Consider the following 18954-nt stretch of genomic DNA (forward strand, 5'->3'; position numbering starts at 1 on the left):
TGAATTCTATGGATCACAGTCACATTTGATCTTTGTTTTACTTGATATTTTTGTTCAAATAGACTTAAGCTTCACATTCTGCTCTAAATGAATTTCTGTAGTCACAAAAATGAAGATACATATAGAATTTATAAATGAAGTCTTATTTTATACATTTCTGTTAAAGGTTATGAAGTGCATAGAAGTACAGAATCTAGATGCATCAGAAGAACACATCTATGGTGCTTAAGATAAAGAATCACGACAAATTTAGCTCAATGAAATTTGTGTGGCTTAACCACAAGTCACTTATCACCCTGTTTACTAAACTGTACTAATGGCTTCCGTGCGCTAATGCCAACACAACACATTCACTTTGAATGGGCTGTGTCGGCATTGCTGTGCGGCTTAGTAAACAGGGGGGTTAGATTTTGGTGGGTTTTTTTAAATAGGTACTTTCATTTGACCTGAGATATTGAGACTACAGTCACCAACTGTACACTGATGAATGGGAATGCCATTTAGATTATGGGTTTTAAAAATACAGCGATATACTTCAACATCTAGAAATACAGGTTTTAAGTACAAAAGGTAACTAAGGAGTCCTTTTACTAAAGGGCATTAGAATCTGGGTTTAGTGTGTCTTAATGTGGGACTTCTTTCCCTGACATTCAGGTTCAATGCAGCACATTTTAAAATATTTTTATATGCCCCCCCCCCCCCCCCCCCCCCACACACACTGCTAGGAACCTCCGCTGCCTTCCCGGTGACAAACCTGCTCTTCTGGATTCCCAGCACAGCAATTCACATTTTGAATAGGCTCCCATGGAATAAATGAAGTTGAAATACAGAATTTTGAGAAGTGCTTCGGGATGGGGGTGGGCTGGGGTAAGGGGGATAAGGGGCGCAGTATAGGAGATGGAGGAGTTCTTGGGTCAAGTTGTGGTTATGTTTACAAGATTTGTTCATCTTAAGAAGTCATGTTTTACAGTTTGGGAGACAATGAATATTGACATTTCTGTACAGCTATTATTTCATATGTTGGCAGAAGGGGAGGGGGAGGAAGTTGGGGATGGGGAGAGGGTGAAAAGGGGAGGAAAAACGGAATAAAACATACCTGGAATATGGTATATTGAAGCATGTCAACACACATTGCATATTGGATGGTTAATTCACATGGAAATGTATTATTATTATGTGTCGAACATCAAAAAAAAATTGTTGAAAGCAAAAAATATTTTTAAATGTCCTTGTTTGGGTCGTGTGCTGTTTGTATTAGCATGTGTTACCTGTAAAACATTAATACAGGAGCACTTACCACCTCCTAAGTGCTCCCATGTTAATGTTTATTATTTATAACCTGTCTTTATCCAAGACAGAGAACACAACATACATAATTTAAACATACACAGAATGCGATAATTCAAACGCGCTAGTTGAGTAATGCTTCCACACTCTCTCTCACCCATGATATGCCTCCTTCAAAAAATATAAAAAAATAAATACTTAACATGCAAGGTAGCATGTGCTAACAGGCAAAATAGCACAATTGCAGTAGGGCTGAGTTTTTTTGACACGCTAAGGAAAAATTAATTCTTACCTGATAATTTTCTTTCCATTAGTCCCAACAGATCAATCCAGAGACTTGTGGGTTGTGTCCCTCTACCAGCAGGTGGAGATAGAGAGAACCTCTGAGGTTTGCTATATGTGCACCTGTGCAGCCAGCTGAACCTCAGTATGAACGATACCAAAGCAGTGGAATGGAAACAATAGAAAACTCTCCTGACATTGTCAGACCAATTGCCCAACATATTTCCACCACTTCTATATTTATTTATTTATTTCATTTTTTAATCAAACGAAGGAAGATTCAGAACAATGGAACCCGAAAAAAAACAACCAACCATAACAAAACCACAGACAGTAAGCCCAGGGGGGCCTCTGGATTGATCTGTTGGGACTAATGGAAAGAAAATTATCAGGTAAGAATTAATTTTTCCTTCCATGGCGTCCCACAGATCAATCCAGAGACTTGTGGGATGTACCCAAGCAGTCCTCAAGTAGGGCGGGACACCCCTAATCTGGCAGAAATCACCGACAAGCCAAACACCGCAACTTGACAAGCTGCCACATCCACCGATAATGACGAGTGAATGTATGGACCGAAGCCCATGTAGCTGCCCTGCAGATATCTTCCAGAGAAACCAAATGGGACTCTGCGTAGGAGGAAGCTTGAGCTCACGTAGAAGGAGCACGAACTTGCAAAGGGGCTTGCTTGCCCAATGCCACGTATGCCGAAGAGATGGCCGCCCGCAACCAACGGGCTTTTGTGGCCTTGGACGCCATATGACCCTTCTTACTGCCTCCAAAAAGGACGAAGAGATGGTCAGAAAGACGAAATTCATTCGTCACCTCCAAATACCTAAGAACCCATCTCACGTCGAGGCAGCAAAGAGCCTGGAATTACTCAGGGTAATCGTCCTGGCGGAAGGCCGGCAAATTCAGGGACTACCCCAAGTGGAAACGAGAAACCACCTTGGGCAAAAACGAAGGAACTGTCCTAATCGATACCCCCGCCTCCGTAAAATGCAAGAAGGGGTCTCTGCAAGAAAGGGCCTGCAACTCTGAAATTCTCCGAGTGGAAGTAATGGCTAATAGGAAAAATCGCCTTCAAGGTGAGATCCTTAATCGTAATCCCCGATAAGGGTTCGAAAGGAGGATGCTGAAGCGCTTTGAGAACTAGATTAAGGTTCCAGGATGGCAGAACTGGCATGTGAGGAGGGCACAAACGATATACGCCCCTCAAAAAAATGAACCACATCCGGGTGGGAGGCGATGGACGCCCCCTGAAGCCGGCCTCTAAAATATGCCAGAGCTGCCACCTGCAACTTAAGAGAACTCAACGAGAGTGATTTTTGTACAGCCTCCTGAAGAAACGCGAGGATAACCAATACTGAAGCCGCTGACAATCCTGAACTCGTACACCATGAATCGAAGGTACGCCACACCCTAGCATAAGCTATCGAGGTGAATCTTTTCCAAGCCTACAGAATCGTAGTGATAACCACGTCCGGAAACCCTCTTCTTCTCAACCTCGTCCTTTCATGGGCCAGGCCGTATGACCAAAGGGAAAGGGATCCTCCATCGTGACTGGCCCCTGCAGCAGGAGACTCTCCTGTGCCAGTAGCAGAAAAGGACGATCGAACAGAAGCCTGATCACATCTGTGTACCAGGGTCGTCTGGGCAAATCCGGGGCCACTAGGATCACTCGACCGGGATGACTGGCAAAGCAGTCAGTAACCTGCCCACCATTGGCCACGGGGGAAAGGCATAGAGCAGGCCCCTGGGCCAAGGTTGAAGAAGGGCATCGATGCCTTCCGAGACCAGCTCTCGTCTCCTGCTGAAGAAACAGGGAACCTTTGCACTGAATGCAGTGGCCATTAAGTCCATCTCTGGCATCCCCCAACGGGCAGTTATCTGATTGAAGGCCAGAGGGGAGAGCATCCACTCCCCCGGCTCCAACTGGTGGCGACTGAGAAAGTCTGCTTGCACATTCTGTGACCCCACTATATGAGCCGCTGTCAAGAAAGAGAGATGAGTCTCTGCCCAATGGCAGATCAGAGCCACCTTGCACACTAGGGGTGCACTGCTGGTGCCCCCCTGATGGTTTACGTAGGCAACCACCATCGCATTGTCCGAAAGAACTCAAACTGGGCAACCACGGAGAAGAGACAGAAACTCCCAAAGGGCCAGACAAATCGCCTGTAACTCCAAGCAGTTGATGGACCATGACGTCTCCGTCGAAATCCAAACGCTCTGGGCCATCTGTTGCAGGCAACGAGCCCCCCAACCAGACAGTGACGCATCCGTGGTCACTATCTTCTAGTCCGGGGTTGCCAGAGGAATGCCTGACACGAGATTCTTTTGAATTAACCACCAATGCACGATTGTGTGAAGACGGGCCGAACATGGCACCCGAACCTGGCAGCACATTTAAAAATATTTTTTTTTAAAGCGGAGACCAACGGCTCAAAAGGTGCCACTGGAGGGGGTGCATGTGAGTTCTGGCCCGCTTTCCCACGTCCAAGGTGGAGGCCATGAAACCTAGAACTTGTACATAGTCCCAAGCCTGCGGGCTCGGATTTTGAAACAGCGCTCGAAACTGAGCCTGTAACCGCTGTGCTCGAGCTGAAGGAAGAGAAACTATCCCTGTTCGGGTATCGAAGCACACCCCGAAGTATTCCAGCATTTGGGAAGGCATTAGGCTGCACTTCAGAAAGTTGATCACCCAACCAAGCGACTGAAGCAACCCGACCACTTTGTCAGTTGCCCGCCGACTCTCCTTGAAAGAAGTAGCCCGCACAAACCAGTCGTCTAGATAGGGATGGACCTGAATCCCTTCCTTCCTGAGATAGACTGCCACTACTACCAGGACCTTGGAAAAGGTCCGAGATGCTGTGGCTAGGCCGAAGGGCATCGCTTGAATTGAAAATGACGACCGAGCACTGCAAAGCGAAGAAAACGTCTGTGGGGAGGCCAGATTGAAATGTGTAAATAGGCCTCTTTGAGATTGAGAGAGGTCAAAAACTTCCCTTGCTGTACCCCTGCGATCACCAATCGGAGGGTTTCCATGCAGAAAAGTCGAACCCGTAAGGACCTGTTGACGCACTTGAGATCTAAGACGGGTCGCCCAAGAACCGCCCTTTTTTGGCACCACAAAATAAATGGAGTATCGACCGCACCCTCTTTCTGCTGGGGGTACGAGCTGGACGGCACCCAGCCGTTGTAAGTTGAGGAGGGTGTGTCGAACAGCCCGCACCTTGGTGGGACATTTGCAAGGAGATTCCAGAAAAGAGTCTACTATCGGACGAGCCAATTCTAACTTGTAGCCTCTCTGATAACCTCCAAGACCCATTCGTCGGATGTTACCCTGGTCCACTCCACCAGGAATAGAGACAGTCTGCCCCCAATAACCGGCTGGATATGGACCAGGGCCCGAATCATTGGGCGGACCTGGCTGCGGGCTGGTTTCTGTTACCGGAAAGGAAGGCCCGCCTGTCACCTCGAAAGGGCTGAGGCCTCTGAGAAGACCTTGCTCTATGAAAAGAGGCCCCACGACCTGGACGGTAACGCCGTGTATCCCTAAACTTGTCCAGCCGGTCTTACAAACTTGGACCTGTCCTCCGGGAGGCGCTGGCCTTCAGAGTCACCGAGGTCCTTCACAATCAAGTCTGTCCCAAACAAAAGCTTTCTCCTAAAAGGAAGCCTTGCTAAACGTGACTTAGAGGCCACGTCTGCAGCCCAATGCTGCAACCACAGCCAGCGATGCACAGTGACCGCTAGGGAAACCTCCTTCACCGAAGCCTTCAAAAGATCATAAAGAAGATCCGAAAGAAAGGCTAAACCGGACCCCAAGGCCGGCAAAACAACCACGAGATCTTCCGTAGAGGAGGCTTTCTGTACCCACGATAAGCATGCCCGCGCCGCATAGGAGTCACAAACTGAGGCCTACAGGGAAAGGGCCGCTACTTCAAAGGACAGCTTCAAGGAAGTCTCCAACTTACGATCCTGAGGGTCCTTGAGCGCTGTGCCACCCTCCACAGAAAGAGTGGTTTTCTTAGTGACCGCTGTGATTAAGGAATCCACCATAGGGACCTTCAGGAAGTCTAAGTCAGGAGCAGGTAGCGCGTAAAGACGTGACATAGCTCTAAGCAACCTTAAGCCCACTGTCCGGCGTATCCCACTGCGCCGAAATAAGGATCTTCATGGCCTCATGCACATGAAAGAAACGAGGTGGGCATTTGGTGCCAGACATAATAGAGGGCACCGGACCTGTTCCTCCTGACGATTCAGGGGGGAAATGGCCCAAACCTCAAAAGCCCTAACAATGAGGAAGGGAAGCTCTTCCCTGCAAAAAGGCGGGCAGCTGTGAGATCATCCCCCTCCGCAGAGGGCAGGGTGACCTCATATGCCAAATCCAAAGATTCTGAGGGAGAGCCTGGAGACAAAACCAGGCCATCTGTGTCAGGTAGCAACTCGGGATCCAAAATCTCCACCCGGGGACGTTTTGGCAGGAAATACTGAGAGGCTGCAGCAACCGAAGTTTGCTGAGGAAGAGACAGGGCTGCCCGAAGAGAAGCTCCTGACTGCTTCCAAAGAAAGGCATTGTGCATTAATAAAACAAAATCTGGGGAAAAAGGAACTGCAAGGGACTCCCCTGCTCCCTGTACATTGCTTCCCTCCATCGGAGCCTGTGCCACAAAAGCGCGCTGCACCTCTTGTCTATCAACTGCCACGTACAGAGCAGGTCGCGCCTGAGAGGAAAAAATGGCACCTGCCAACTAACTGCCCGAGGAAACAGCTGAAACTATCTCCTGCGCTTCCGACTCACCGGACGCCTGAGGGGAACTCCCGTCGCGCTGAACACCCACTGCGGGCTGACGGCGGCAGGACTCACACTCCTCTGATGCTGCTCTCCGGCCCCCACACCGGGAGCAGCACTTAGCCGCCTCAGAAGACACTGACATGCTCCACAAAGGCCTGCCCCAAAACTGACTCTGCAGAACGTCTAGTTCCTCTGTATGATTAAACAAAAACAGTCTTTTTTTTTTTTTTTTTAGTCAGGAGAGAAAGGAAACACCCGATCAGGTCAACAGCCCCGGCCAACGGAGGAAACGTAGGGGGAGACTGGGAGGTACCTGGCACCACCAGGTGTACACCACAAGCTGCAAACAGCCACTCAACCCCTGTCTGTGCTAAACTAGGCCCAAAGGACACCAGTAGCCAGATCAAACCAGAGCTGCACAGAGATGTCCCTCCACCTGCTAGATAGAGAGAATACTAAGGTTCAGCTGGCTGCACAGGTCCACATATAGCAAACCTCGGAGGTTCTCTCTATCTCCACCTGCTGGTAGAAGGACACAACCCACAAGTCTCTGGACTGATCTATGGGACGCTTAACACCCTTTAGTAAAACATAGTAACATAGTAGATGACGGCAGAGAAAGACCTGCACGATCCATCCAGTTTGCCCAACAAGATAAACTCATATGTGCTACCTTTTGTGTATACCTGAAACCTGACCTTGATTAGTATCTGCCATCCTCACTGCAAAGACCATAGAAGTCTGCCCAGCACTAGCCCCCGCCTTCCAACCACCAGCCCACCCCCCACTGGCTCTGCCACCCGTAAAAAGGCCCCTAAGTAAGCCAGGCACAAAGAAAACGTGTTTTGGGTAGAAAACTAATCGAAGTGAAATACAGGGGTTTTCTATTCAAACCACTTTCAAAAGAAAGAAAATAGTTTCCAAATGTAGGCAAAAGTATTATTTTGTTTACACAGGGGCTCTTTTACTAATGCTTAGCAAGTGCTAATAGAATTAGAATGCACTAAATTCTAAGAAGCCTGTTTTATACTTATAGGCTTCTTAGCATTTATAAAGCACACTAATTCTGTTAGTGCATGCTAAGCTTTAGTAAAAGGCCCCATAATTGGTTATTCTAGTAACACTACACTAGCATACTGTCATCAGGATGTATTAAATCCTTTTCAGGCCATTATAATGATAGCAAAGTCCTAGTTTAATGATGCAGAGAGAAGCAGAGGTGAAATGAAAAAAACTTAAGGCCTATTCAACAGTAATTATGGCTTTTGTAACAACAGGCTTGCAAATACATGGAATTTCTCACTTCATACAGATGAGCATCCTCCCTCAAACTACAATTGCTTTAACAGATCACTGGAAAAGATTAGCTAAAACAAATGTCTTGTAGGAGTGTTATCTGTCCACACCCTTCCTTTTACTGATGGCCAAATGGGCAAGAACTTTTTCTCAAAAAAAAAAACAACAGAAAAAGGAAGGCATTTAGCTCCATAAAAAGGAGGCATTCAGAGAAGGCTTCATTTAGGTTATGTAAGATGGTTCCCTGTTTTGTTTTGTTTTTTGGAGTCCTGCAACTTAATTTTCAAAGCAGACAACTGCTCTGGCATAATTGCTCTTTTCCTCCTATTATTTCACCATGTCTCAATATAGCATACAGGACATATTTTTAGAAAGGTCTACTTATTAAACCAGAGAAATGAGATTCAGCATATGAAGAATGGCAAGTACAGCTGCTTTATGCCTCCTACTGACACATCCTACAGTGGTACTTAATCAGTACTAAGGGAGATTCTTTTCCACCCTCTCACACAGATATGCGCACTTACAAAAGACCAGCAAATCAAGAACAATTGAAAATGTCACTCAGCACTTTTTATTACACTAATTTCACATTGATTTTGAAATAACTAGAGGGGGAGGGGGTTAACCAGAGCTATGTTATATGCTTATCCTGAACATTCACATTTAATTAATATCAATGTTCAACCCTCCAAAAATTGGATCAAGAAAAATTAACATTTTACTTCTAGGATCCTGAATTGCTCATATATTAAAAAAATAAAACTAAGCAGACCTTATCAAATAGCATTGCACACACTAAATGAAACAACCATAGGAGCAGGTTAATTGTAGGACAAGTCTTTAAAGATGTGACAAATTAAGAAGCAATCTGTTACAAAACAAAATCAGTATGACTCACCTTGAATACTTTTTGCGTCTAGAAAGAAAAAATGGGAAGAGCATTTAAAGGAAGTCTATCAGTAAGCTTCAAAGCCATAATATAAAACCTTACTTTGTACAAAAGTGATTTCTTTGGCAGTTGAGGCTAACTTCAACCAATGATCAGTGTCACCGTATAGTATCCATTAATGTTCCCACCTCTTACCCTCAAGAGGCTGGATGGAAGGAGAAAGGGAAGCCCTACAAAGCTTTTGGGCTTTTAGAAATAAGATAAACACAGGCCCTTACTTTCACTCAGTTTTGAAACTGATAAAAGACTGATAAATAGGTATCATCTTATTTTGCTGTTAACAAACTAAGGGGCTATTTTACTAAAGGAGTGGAGGAGTGGCCTAGTGGTTAGGGTGGTGGACTTTGGTCCTAGGGAACTGAGGAACTGAGTTCAATTCCCACTTCAGGCACAGGCAGCTCCTTGTGACTCTGGGCAAGTCACTTAACCCTCCATTGCCCCACGTAAGCCGCATTGAGCCTGCCATGAGTGGGAAAGCGCGGGGTACAAATGTAATTAAAAAAAAAAAAGGGGCACTAACTGATGAATTCTATAAACGGTGCCAACTTTCAGCACGAAAATGTGTTGTAACACATGCAAGGTGCCGAAACGGGCTGAAACAGCATACACTTACACACGCAGTTGTAGGATATCGCCTAAGCATATCCATATGCAACTAGAAAGGGGGCGTTCCCGCTGGAGGGGGCATAGGCAGGTCAGGTCATTCCAGAAAACAGATATATAAGTGTGCATATCTGTGTGAGAGGGTGGAAAAGAATCTCCCTTAGAACTGATTAAGTACCACTGTAGGATGTGTCAGTAGGAGGCACAGAGCAGCTGTACTTGCCTGTGTTTATCTTATTTCTAAAAGCGCAAAAGCTTTGTAGGGCTTCCCTTTCTCCTTCCATCCAGCCTCTTGAGGGCAAGAGGTGGGAACATTAATGGATATTATATGGTGACACTGATCACTGGTTGAAGTTAGCCTCAACTGCCTCAGAAATCATTTTTGTACAAAGTAAGGTTTTATATTATGGCTTTGAAGCTTACTGATAGACTTCTTTTAGATGCTCTTCCCATTTTTTCTTTCTAGACGCAAAAAGTATTCAAGGTGAGTCATACTGATTTTGTTTTGTAAACTGAGATTGCTTCTTAATTTGTCACATCTTTAAAGACTTGTCCTACAATTAACCTGCTCCTATGGTTGCTTCATTTAGTGTATTTAACACCTTCTCAACAGGAGACTTACATGCTCCCACTTTTTCTGCAGGTGCTGTGCGCTAATGGGAGCATTAGTGCATGACCTTAAAAAAAACCCTACTTTAACGCTGTGCTAAATCTGAGCATAACATGGAGGAAATCCTTCATTCGAAAAACACTAAACCTAGATTTTACTGCACCTTAGGGAAACAGCCCCTAACTTAGAGCTTCTTTTACAAAGCTGCATAAGCAATTCCTACGCAACAAATGAGAGGAAGCCCATTCAATTCCTATGGGTTTCCTCTCGTTTTCCATGCGGCTTTGTACATTTTGAGATTAGCTTACGAGGGCTGCATAGATATATAATTTTCTTGACTTATTTCATTCAAGTAAATTTAACACAGCAACCACACTAGCCTAGCCACAGAAACTCTTTTAAACATATTGCCCATATGGTAAATTTCTTATAACTGGCACCAAGCCCTCCAGATAAAGTCCAAGGTATCATCCTTGTTACTGAAAGTTTCAAAAATAAATCATCTTGAAAGACAAATTCTAGGAGATACTATTCAACATATGTAAAGCTCCCAGTTTAGAAGATTAGACATGATCAAGAAAAATAAGTTGCAATGACTAAAAGTCTGATATATTAAAGGATCTTCTTATTTTGGGCCAGATTCTATATATGGCGCCTAGAAAATCCACACAGAAAACATTTCAGCCTAAGCGTATTCTATAAGCCGCGCCTAGATTTAGGCGTGGTATATAGAAGACGTTTAGTTGATATCCTAGCACCTAAAACTACAAGCCTCCACTTACACCAATGAACATGTGGCATAAATCCCAGCGTGCAGATTTAGGTGCAGAGGGCCATATTCTATAACACGTGTCAATTTTGAAATGCCCATTTCCCCAACCACAACCCTTTTGCCTGCACGCATTAAAATTTAAGAGGCAGATGCAGCAACCAAACGTAAAAAAATCTAAATCGTTAAAGTCCCTAACGATTTTAAAATAACGAAAAATGCACCAAAAAAAAAAGTCACACATGCTGGAATCGGTATTGAAACGTACAATGTATCAAAGAATCACAATACACATCGTTAATCGGCCCCCAAATCATGCGCAGAGCAGCCAAGCGTTATGTTAGCTGCTCTGCGCATGCCACAAACAGTCAAATCACAAGCACATGGCAAATTGAATTGACACATAAAAAAATAAAACTAAAAAAAGGATCGGGAGGGGGCAAGGGCGCTCATCAGGAGCGTCCTGTACGGACAGCCTTGCCCCCCCCCCCCGCCGCTGCTCCCCACTTTCCGCCGCTCCCCCCACCCCGAAAAAGCAAAATTCTAGCAGCCCCTGCCCCCCTCCCTTCCTCACTACTCTCAGCTCCGCCTCCCGACATCCTCCGTCTGTGCCCCGCCCCCTTTGGGGGTCGTCGCCGCCATTCCCCTTCTCCATCGGGCCCCCCTCCCTCTTACCGGGCCCGTGCAGCGCCTCTCTCCTCTGTCCGAAGGCGCTGCACGGGCAAGAAGAACGCTGAATCAGCTGATGCCTGCCTTCGCGATAGAGCGTCTTTCTCCTCCTGGGCCCGCCCCTGTCTTACTGACGTCAGACAGGGGCGGGCCCAGGAGGAGAAAGACGCTCTATCGCGAAGGCAGGCATCAGCTGATTCAGCGTTCTTCTTGCCCGTGCAGCGCCTTCGGACAGAGGAGAGAGGCGCTGCACGGGCCCGGTAAGAGGGAGGGGGGCCCGATGGAGAAGGGGAATGGCGGCGACGACCCCCAAAGGGGGCGGGGCACAGACGGAGGATGTCGGGAGGCGGAGCTGAGAGTAGTGAGGAAGGGAGGGGGGCAGGGGCTGCTAGAATTTTGCTTTTTCGGGGTGGGGGGAGCGGCGGAAAGTGGGGAGCAGCGGCGGGGGGGGGCAAGGCCGTCCGTACAGGACGCTCCTGATGAGCGCCCTTGCCCCCTCCCGATCCTTTTTTTAGTTTTATTTTTTTATGTGTTTTCTGAGGTCCTTTGGACCAATCACAGCGCTTTTAGCTCTGCTAATGCGCTGGGATTGGCTCAAAGTTTGTTTTTTCACTTAACACTTTTTCCTGGCACAGAGCTGTCCTAACGAGAGGTCCAGACCTCTCGTTAGTTTTCCTGCCTTTTTCCTGCGTAAAGGCAATCGGAAAAGGTTAGTGCATGTCGTTTCAATGGGGTTTTCACACTAATTGCTCATCTCCATTCCGTTTTCGTTAGCTGCTACTGTCGTCGGAAAATAGGCTTAAGTGCATGGAAAGGATCGGAAATTCTTCCCCGAGGGCTCATTTAACGATGAAAAACGTTTAGTGCATCTGCCTCTAAGTGCAGTGAGTTACAGACTACACTCATGGAGTTGTGTGCAAAAATTCTAATTATTGGCAATTAGTGTTCATTATTGTTTGTTAAGTGCTGTTAACAATGTTGATTGGTTTAAGACAATTAAGTTACGCACGTTGTTACAGAATACGCTTGGATTTTGACACAGATCTCTAGGTGCGCTATATAGAATCCAGGGGTTTGTGTCTTTTGGAAAAATGCTTAATGCCTAAGAGACTTTTATTGGTACTAAAAATATATAAGCAAAACTGTAAACACAAGACTCCTTGTCTAATAAAAATAAAACAGTGGCTGGCCCAGTAGCAGTGCTACTCACTGCCATGCTGAGGTCTCCAAGTTGGCTCATCCACACTCTTGGTTAGCTGGAAATGCTACAAACATTCACATCCTTTGGAGGTAATAAACATCAGGGTAATCAATGGTAATGGTGCTTATATTCCACCAAACCCCATATACAGGTTCAAAGTGGATAACATAAGATCCAAACACAATCATGTAAAACAACAGAATAAAAAAGGAAGACAACGTAAATTTATCACATAATAAAACAAATTTCAAACAAGTAAGCTTTTAAAAGCTTATGAAATAAGGCCAACACCTGGTAAATGGGGTTAGAGGAACCGTAGTCCATGGCTTCTGGGCATCTGATGCAATAACCAGACTAGGAGCAATGGGAAGGCTGGGTCTATTACAACAGGGAAAACATTCCTACATAGTTGTGCCAGAATCTCAGCGCTGGTTACACTTGAATTGGAAGAAAAGGAACTACAGACCAAAAAATAAATGTTATACACATAGAGAGAGAGTGAGAGAGAGATTTTTAATCGCAGATCTAGATCTCTAGCTCTATCTATGATCTCTCTCCTCTCTATATACATGCAAATACATGCAAGATTCTACAAGTCAAAAACACTCTCACATTTCATACTACAAAAGTACATAAGTTTTGCCATACTGGGACAGACCAAAGGTCCATCAAGCCCAGCATCCTGTTTCCAACAGTGGCCTCACAAATACCTGGCAAGATACCAAAAAAGCACAAAACATTTTATGCTGCTTATCCCAGAAATAGTGGATTTTCCCCAAGTCCAATTTAATAATGATCTATGGACTTTTCCTTCAGGAAGCCATCCAAACCTTTTTTAAACTTTGCTAAGTTAACCGCCTTTATCACATTCTCTGGCAATGAATTCCAGAGTTTAATTACACGTTGAGTGAATAAATATTTTCTCCGATTCGTTTTAAATTTACTACTTTGTAGCTTCATCGCATGCCCCCTAGTCCTCGTACTTTTGGAAAGCGTAAACAGATGCTTCATTTCTACCCATTCCACTCCAATCATTATTTTATAGACCTCTATCATATCTCCCCTCAGCCGCCTTTTCTCCAAGCTGAAGAGCCCTCGCCGCTTTAGCCTTTCCTCATAGGGAAGTCGTCCCATCCCCTTTATCATTTTCATTGCCCTTCTTTGCACCTTTTCTAATTCCACTATATCTTTTTTGAGATGCGGCGACCAGTATTGAACACTAACTTTACTAAATGCTCCATGGCAAATTTCCTTGCAAACCTTGAAAAAAAAAAAAAATCCTTTTTCAGTTTCTAGTTACAAAGAGGCAAATGCCTTTTTCTGCATTTTTTTCGACTAAATTCACCCATATTCATGCACCACATTAGCTAATTACATATTTTTCCATACAACCCCTACTCTTCAAAGACATTTTACATATACTGAAATGAGTCTTTGTTATCAGTAAAACTGGTACTGTAATCACAAACAGCTGCACAGACAGGAGATGACACTGGTAGGAACTGGCTGGTCAGCCTTCTCCTAGAGTTAAAACACCAGTTATTAACATAGATAAATAAGTTTGATGCTGCATTTTTATGGTAGAGATTAAGTTGGAGCATTGTTGGCCCAGGTCCAAGATCAAAGTTAGACTGTATCTAACAATTTTTCTTTTAACATGGAATAGTAAAGAAAATCCTAACATTTTAAAACTTAGTTCTATTGCCATAGCACCCAAAACAAATTATATATAAAGTTGTACTAAAAGTTCAGAGAAACATTTATAATCAAGCCAGCTGAAATTAATTTATTAAAAAATCAAGGATAGTTTGCTTTTGAACTCACAGAAAACATATTTCACAAACTAAGTGCCCAACCATGGAAACTGCAGTCGCCATAGGTGTTATGTCTTATGACACATTCAGAAGAATGACAAACGTGCAGCCTAACTGGACAGACCAGAAGCAATCTTTGTAATGCCCTCTAAAACTGAAAATGGATAACTCTGATCAGATACTGACATTTTCACATACCCTGTACTAGAATTTCTGCGAGTATGATAAACAGTTTGGTCCTTAAGTGATGGTTTTGGGTTTGTTTTGTTTTGGGGGAGGGGATTTGTCTGTTTGTTTTTAATAGGAGTTTTAACCTGCTTGGCAATGGTTCTTATGTCTTCGCATTCCCATTAAGGTCAAGAGGCAAGATATTAAGACCTTCATATAGTACAGGTTCTCCATCTTGACCAACATGGAACCATCCTCAGCTTACAACTCAGACCTACACTGAGAGAAAACTAGCAAAAAAATAAATTAGTTCCCACAAGCCTTATTCTTCAGATGTGAATAAGATCTCAAAAATTCATATACAGCTTTCTTCCAGGTCCTTCCTAAGTGTCACTACAAACAAACAAAAATCCCAGTTTTCTTCAGTTAACACACTTACTAGTACTTGTGTTTAAAAGATGTGCTAAACTAATAAAAACATAATTCCTCCTTTTTATTAACGTTGTCTACTACTATGAAATGTGTCAGCTCTTAGAACATAAGCTCTTAGAACATACGTTATGATAAATAATTTCTTTTTTTACCTTCTATACAAAGAAATGTCACCATCACACAAGCTGCTAAACAGAGAATAATGTAATCCCTCAAGGGTCTGGTAAATATTTCTGAAAGACTTCCTCAAGTGAAACTGTTTATTAAAGATGTGGCTTGTTACCATAACCTTTTATTAAATACTTTAAAACATCATATGACTGCTTGGAATTCAAAAGTACACTCAAGTTTCTTGTTTTGACAACTTAAGAGTTTCAATGTTTTATTTCTTCTGTACAATTGTAATCCAATGTTATTATTATTAGCATTTGTATAGCGCTACCAGACGCACGCAGCGCTGAACACCTGACACGAAGAGACAGTCCCTGCTCAAAGAGCTTAAAATCTAAATAATACAGACAGACAAAACAGTTACCTTAAGGGAAGTACTGGGTGAGAAGGAAGGAAGAGACAAGGGGAGGGCAACTGAGTAGTGGCTAGGAGCTAAAAGCAGCAGTGAAAAGGAGGGGTTTCAGCATAGATTTGAAAACAGGTAGAGATGGAGCTAGACGTATAGGTCCAGGAAGTCTATTCCAGGCATAAGGTGCCACGAGAGAAAAGGAACGAAGCCTGGAGTTAGCAGTAGAGGTGAAGGGGGACGACAAGAGAGATTTGTCCAGTGAGCGGAGTTCACGGGGAGGGATGTAGGGAGAGATGAGAGTGGAGAGGTAATGGGGGGCTGCCGAGTGGATGCATTTAAAGGTGAGTAAGAGAAGTTTAAACTGTATGCGGAAGCGGACAGGGAGCCAGTGAAGAGACTTGAGGAGTGGGCTAGTGTGGGTATAACGATTCTGGCGGAAAATAAGTCGTGCCGCAGAATTTTGGACAGATTGGAGAGAGATGGCTGAGCGGAAGACCAGTGAGAAGTAAATTGCAATAGTCCAAGCGAGAGGTGATAAGGGTTCTGGTAGCGTTTTCAGAAAGGAAGGGCCGAATTTTGCTAATGTTGTAGATAAAAAAACGACAGGTTTTGGCGATCTGTTGAATCTGTGCAGAGAAGGGAGATCGAGGAATCAAAGATGATTCCAAGGTTACAAGCCGAGGGGACAGGGAGGATGTGAGAGCCATTAACAGAGATAAAGGGGGGAGAGGGGAGGTGGGTTTAGGGGGAAAAATGAGAAGTTCAGTTTTGGTCATGTTTAGCTTTAGATGGCGTTGAGACATCCAAGCAGCAATGTCAGACAAACAGGCTGAAATTTTGTCCTGGATTGAGGTTGAGATTTCAGGGGTGGAGATGTAAATCTGAGAATCATCAGCGTAAAGATGGTATTGAAAGCCATGGGCTGAAATCAGGGTATCAAGGGAAGAGGTATAGATGGAGAAAAGGAGGGGTCCAAGGACAGAACCCTGAGGCACACCAACTAAAAGCGGGATGGAAGTTGAAGAGGATCCACCGGAGTGAACACTAAAAGAACGAAGTGAGAGGTAAGAGGAGAACCAGGAAAGAACAGGGCCCTGGAATCCAAGCGAGGACAACGTATCCAGGAGTATAGTATGGTCAACAATGTCGAAAGCAGCAGATAGGTCAAGAAGGATAAGGATAGAATAGAGACCTCTGGATTTAGCCAGTAGCACGTCATTAGAGACTTTGGTAAGTGCAGTTTCAGTAGAGTGAAGAGGGCGAAAACCAGATTGGAGTGGGTCAACAATAGGTTGTGTAGAAAGAAAGTCAAGACAACAGCGGTAAATGACACGTTCAAGTAATCTGGAGAGGAAAGGGAAAAGGGAGAATGTTCTAACCAGTAAAGGTCAGCGATCTATGTATTTTTCTCCAGTGCAAAATGAGCAACATCCATACAGCCCTATAATTCTGCACTATGCTCAGACTGACATTCCATTGCATCCACTATCCAGTAAACAGCAAGATCTCATGGGGTATATCCATTCCTTATTGCTCATTCTCAAGGATAAGCAGTAGTGTTCCTAGCCTACAGGGCTAATAATAGTTTATGGCCTTTTCCTCTAGAAACTATTTTAAACCCCTTTTATACCTACCTAAAACAACTGCTTTGACTACATGCTTTGGCAACAAATGCCACTGCTTGTTCATAAAGTGAAAAAATACGTATATATTCCAACATTTGTTTTATATGTACCTATTACTTTCATGGAGCTTACTGTATTTTTATATACTAGTTGAAAGGGTTAAAAAAAATAAATTTCCTTATTTTACCTCTCTAGTGATTTTAAAGGGTCATATAGCATCCCCCCCCCCCCCCCCCCTCGATCTCCAAGCAAAAGAGCCCTACCCTGTTTAGACGTTCATCAAAGTAATACCTTTCTCCGAACTTTTTCTACTTCCACTATATATATTTTCAGGATCGAATTCCAGAACAGTTCAACACAATCAAACCATGATCAGATCAATAAAATAAAAGTGCAATACAGAAACACTATTATATTCCCTATCTCCTCCCCTTAAAATTCTACTACCTTTTCTGTACCCTGTACACAGGAAGGGAATTTCAACATATTGTCAAGACTCCACGACCCTCTTCACTGGCATGTTTATGAAAGTTTTGTTTCTGTTCACTCAGCTCAAGAAAAAGACAGCTAAAAAAAATACCTGAATAGACATTATTGCTTTAAGTAACATGAAAACTGTAATTTGAATAACTATGCAGAAAAAGCAAAACTTACAAAATATTTGTTCAACAAAAGGAACACTTTAGGAGCTAATACACAGCAATACAGGTATCATTTGCCATATAAAAGAAGTCAAATAAGAAAGTAGTTACTATAGTTTATTAGGCCGTCTAAGAGCGCACAGCACAACCTCCAAACATACACACAACTGTTAACAACTCAGCTCCACCACGGGTCTTGTACGCAACTGAAAAACCAAAATAAACTGGAAATGATGCAACGAGCGAGCAGCATACCTGAGCTGTCAAAGTGGTTCTGTCGTATACTTCCGCCTCAACAACGAAACCCCCACCAGAACAAGAGCGAAGCACGAGCTCGTTACCCAGCGGCCTCTGCCTCCAGGAAACAGCCCACCCTGCCCACTTTCCACACACACAGCCCGCTCCCAATCTCCCGCCCGTTACCATCACACACTGGCGTCGGGAGCCGCCCTACCTGCTCGTCCTTCTCCATGGCGTCCCTGCGTACGCAGACGGCGAAGGCCCTTAGTGTTGTTGACGGAAGTAGATGCAGAGGCAGCTGTGGAGGGAGCGCATAGCGGCTTCCCCCATTCTGCCCGGAATCGGTAGCTCAGGCTGTACACACCCTACCCATTGCCCATGGTACGCCCGGCTCTCTACGTCAACACTCACTCAGGAGGGGGCGGGGCGGGCCACAGAGTCAGCTGCAACGGAAGCCGCCAGAACTCAAGCTAGTGGCGTTACATTCGTCACACACGCAATCTCGCCTACTCTGGGTTACTCTCCGACGTGTGCCCACTGACTGAATTACATATACTGTAATTTTGTCCATAGTTATGCTGCATACATCTGGTGGCACTACACTATTCAAGTGGCCCACTAGTGTCTAAGAGCAGTAGTGGTGGTGTCAGTTCTCTGCTATCTAAAATTTTCTTCTAGTGAGTTCTTAAAAAAGGATATAAATGAAAATAAAGCATAGAAAAGCAATATGATACTTTTTTTAATAGACTAAACTTAATACATTGATAAGAGATTGATAAGTACTCACATATTGGAGCCAATGTGCACAAAATGCTGGCACTAAAGGCAAGGATGAAGAACAGTGCTGAAAACTAGTCCCCCAATGCCCAAAGCAAATGGGATGCAATTTTTTTTTACTGCAAGTGAAGTAAAGGCAAGGAGAGCAACTGTCTTGCCACATGTAACCATGAAACTCCTGTGTGCATGTGCTGGGCAAAACAGGAAGTCCAAGAGCACAGCAGAGGGCCTTCCTGAAGAGGGCAAAGTTGTGTAGTAGGGGTGGAATTACAC

General features: G+C 44.3%; 1 protein-coding gene across 1 annotated transcript in view; it reads right to left on the reverse strand.

The window, feature by feature from the left end:
- Nucleotides 1–18283, reverse strand: part of SECISBP2L (SECIS binding protein 2 like) — a 137065-nt gene extending 118782 nt beyond the window's left edge. Inside the window, exon 1 of the mRNA XM_030189561.1 lies at nucleotides 18119–18283. Within this exon, the coding sequence (XP_030045421.1) occupies nucleotides 18119–18136 (18 nt within the window). The 5' untranslated portion in view covers nucleotides 18137–18283. The remainder of the gene's footprint in view (nucleotides 1–18118) is intronic.
- Between the last annotated feature and the right edge of the window lie 671 nt (nucleotides 18284–18954).

Source organism: Microcaecilia unicolor, chromosome 1 (genome assembly GCF_901765095.1).
Source record: "Microcaecilia unicolor chromosome 1, aMicUni1.1, whole genome shotgun sequence".
NCBI classification, from domain to species: Eukaryota; Metazoa; Chordata; class Amphibia; order Gymnophiona; family Siphonopidae; genus Microcaecilia; species Microcaecilia unicolor.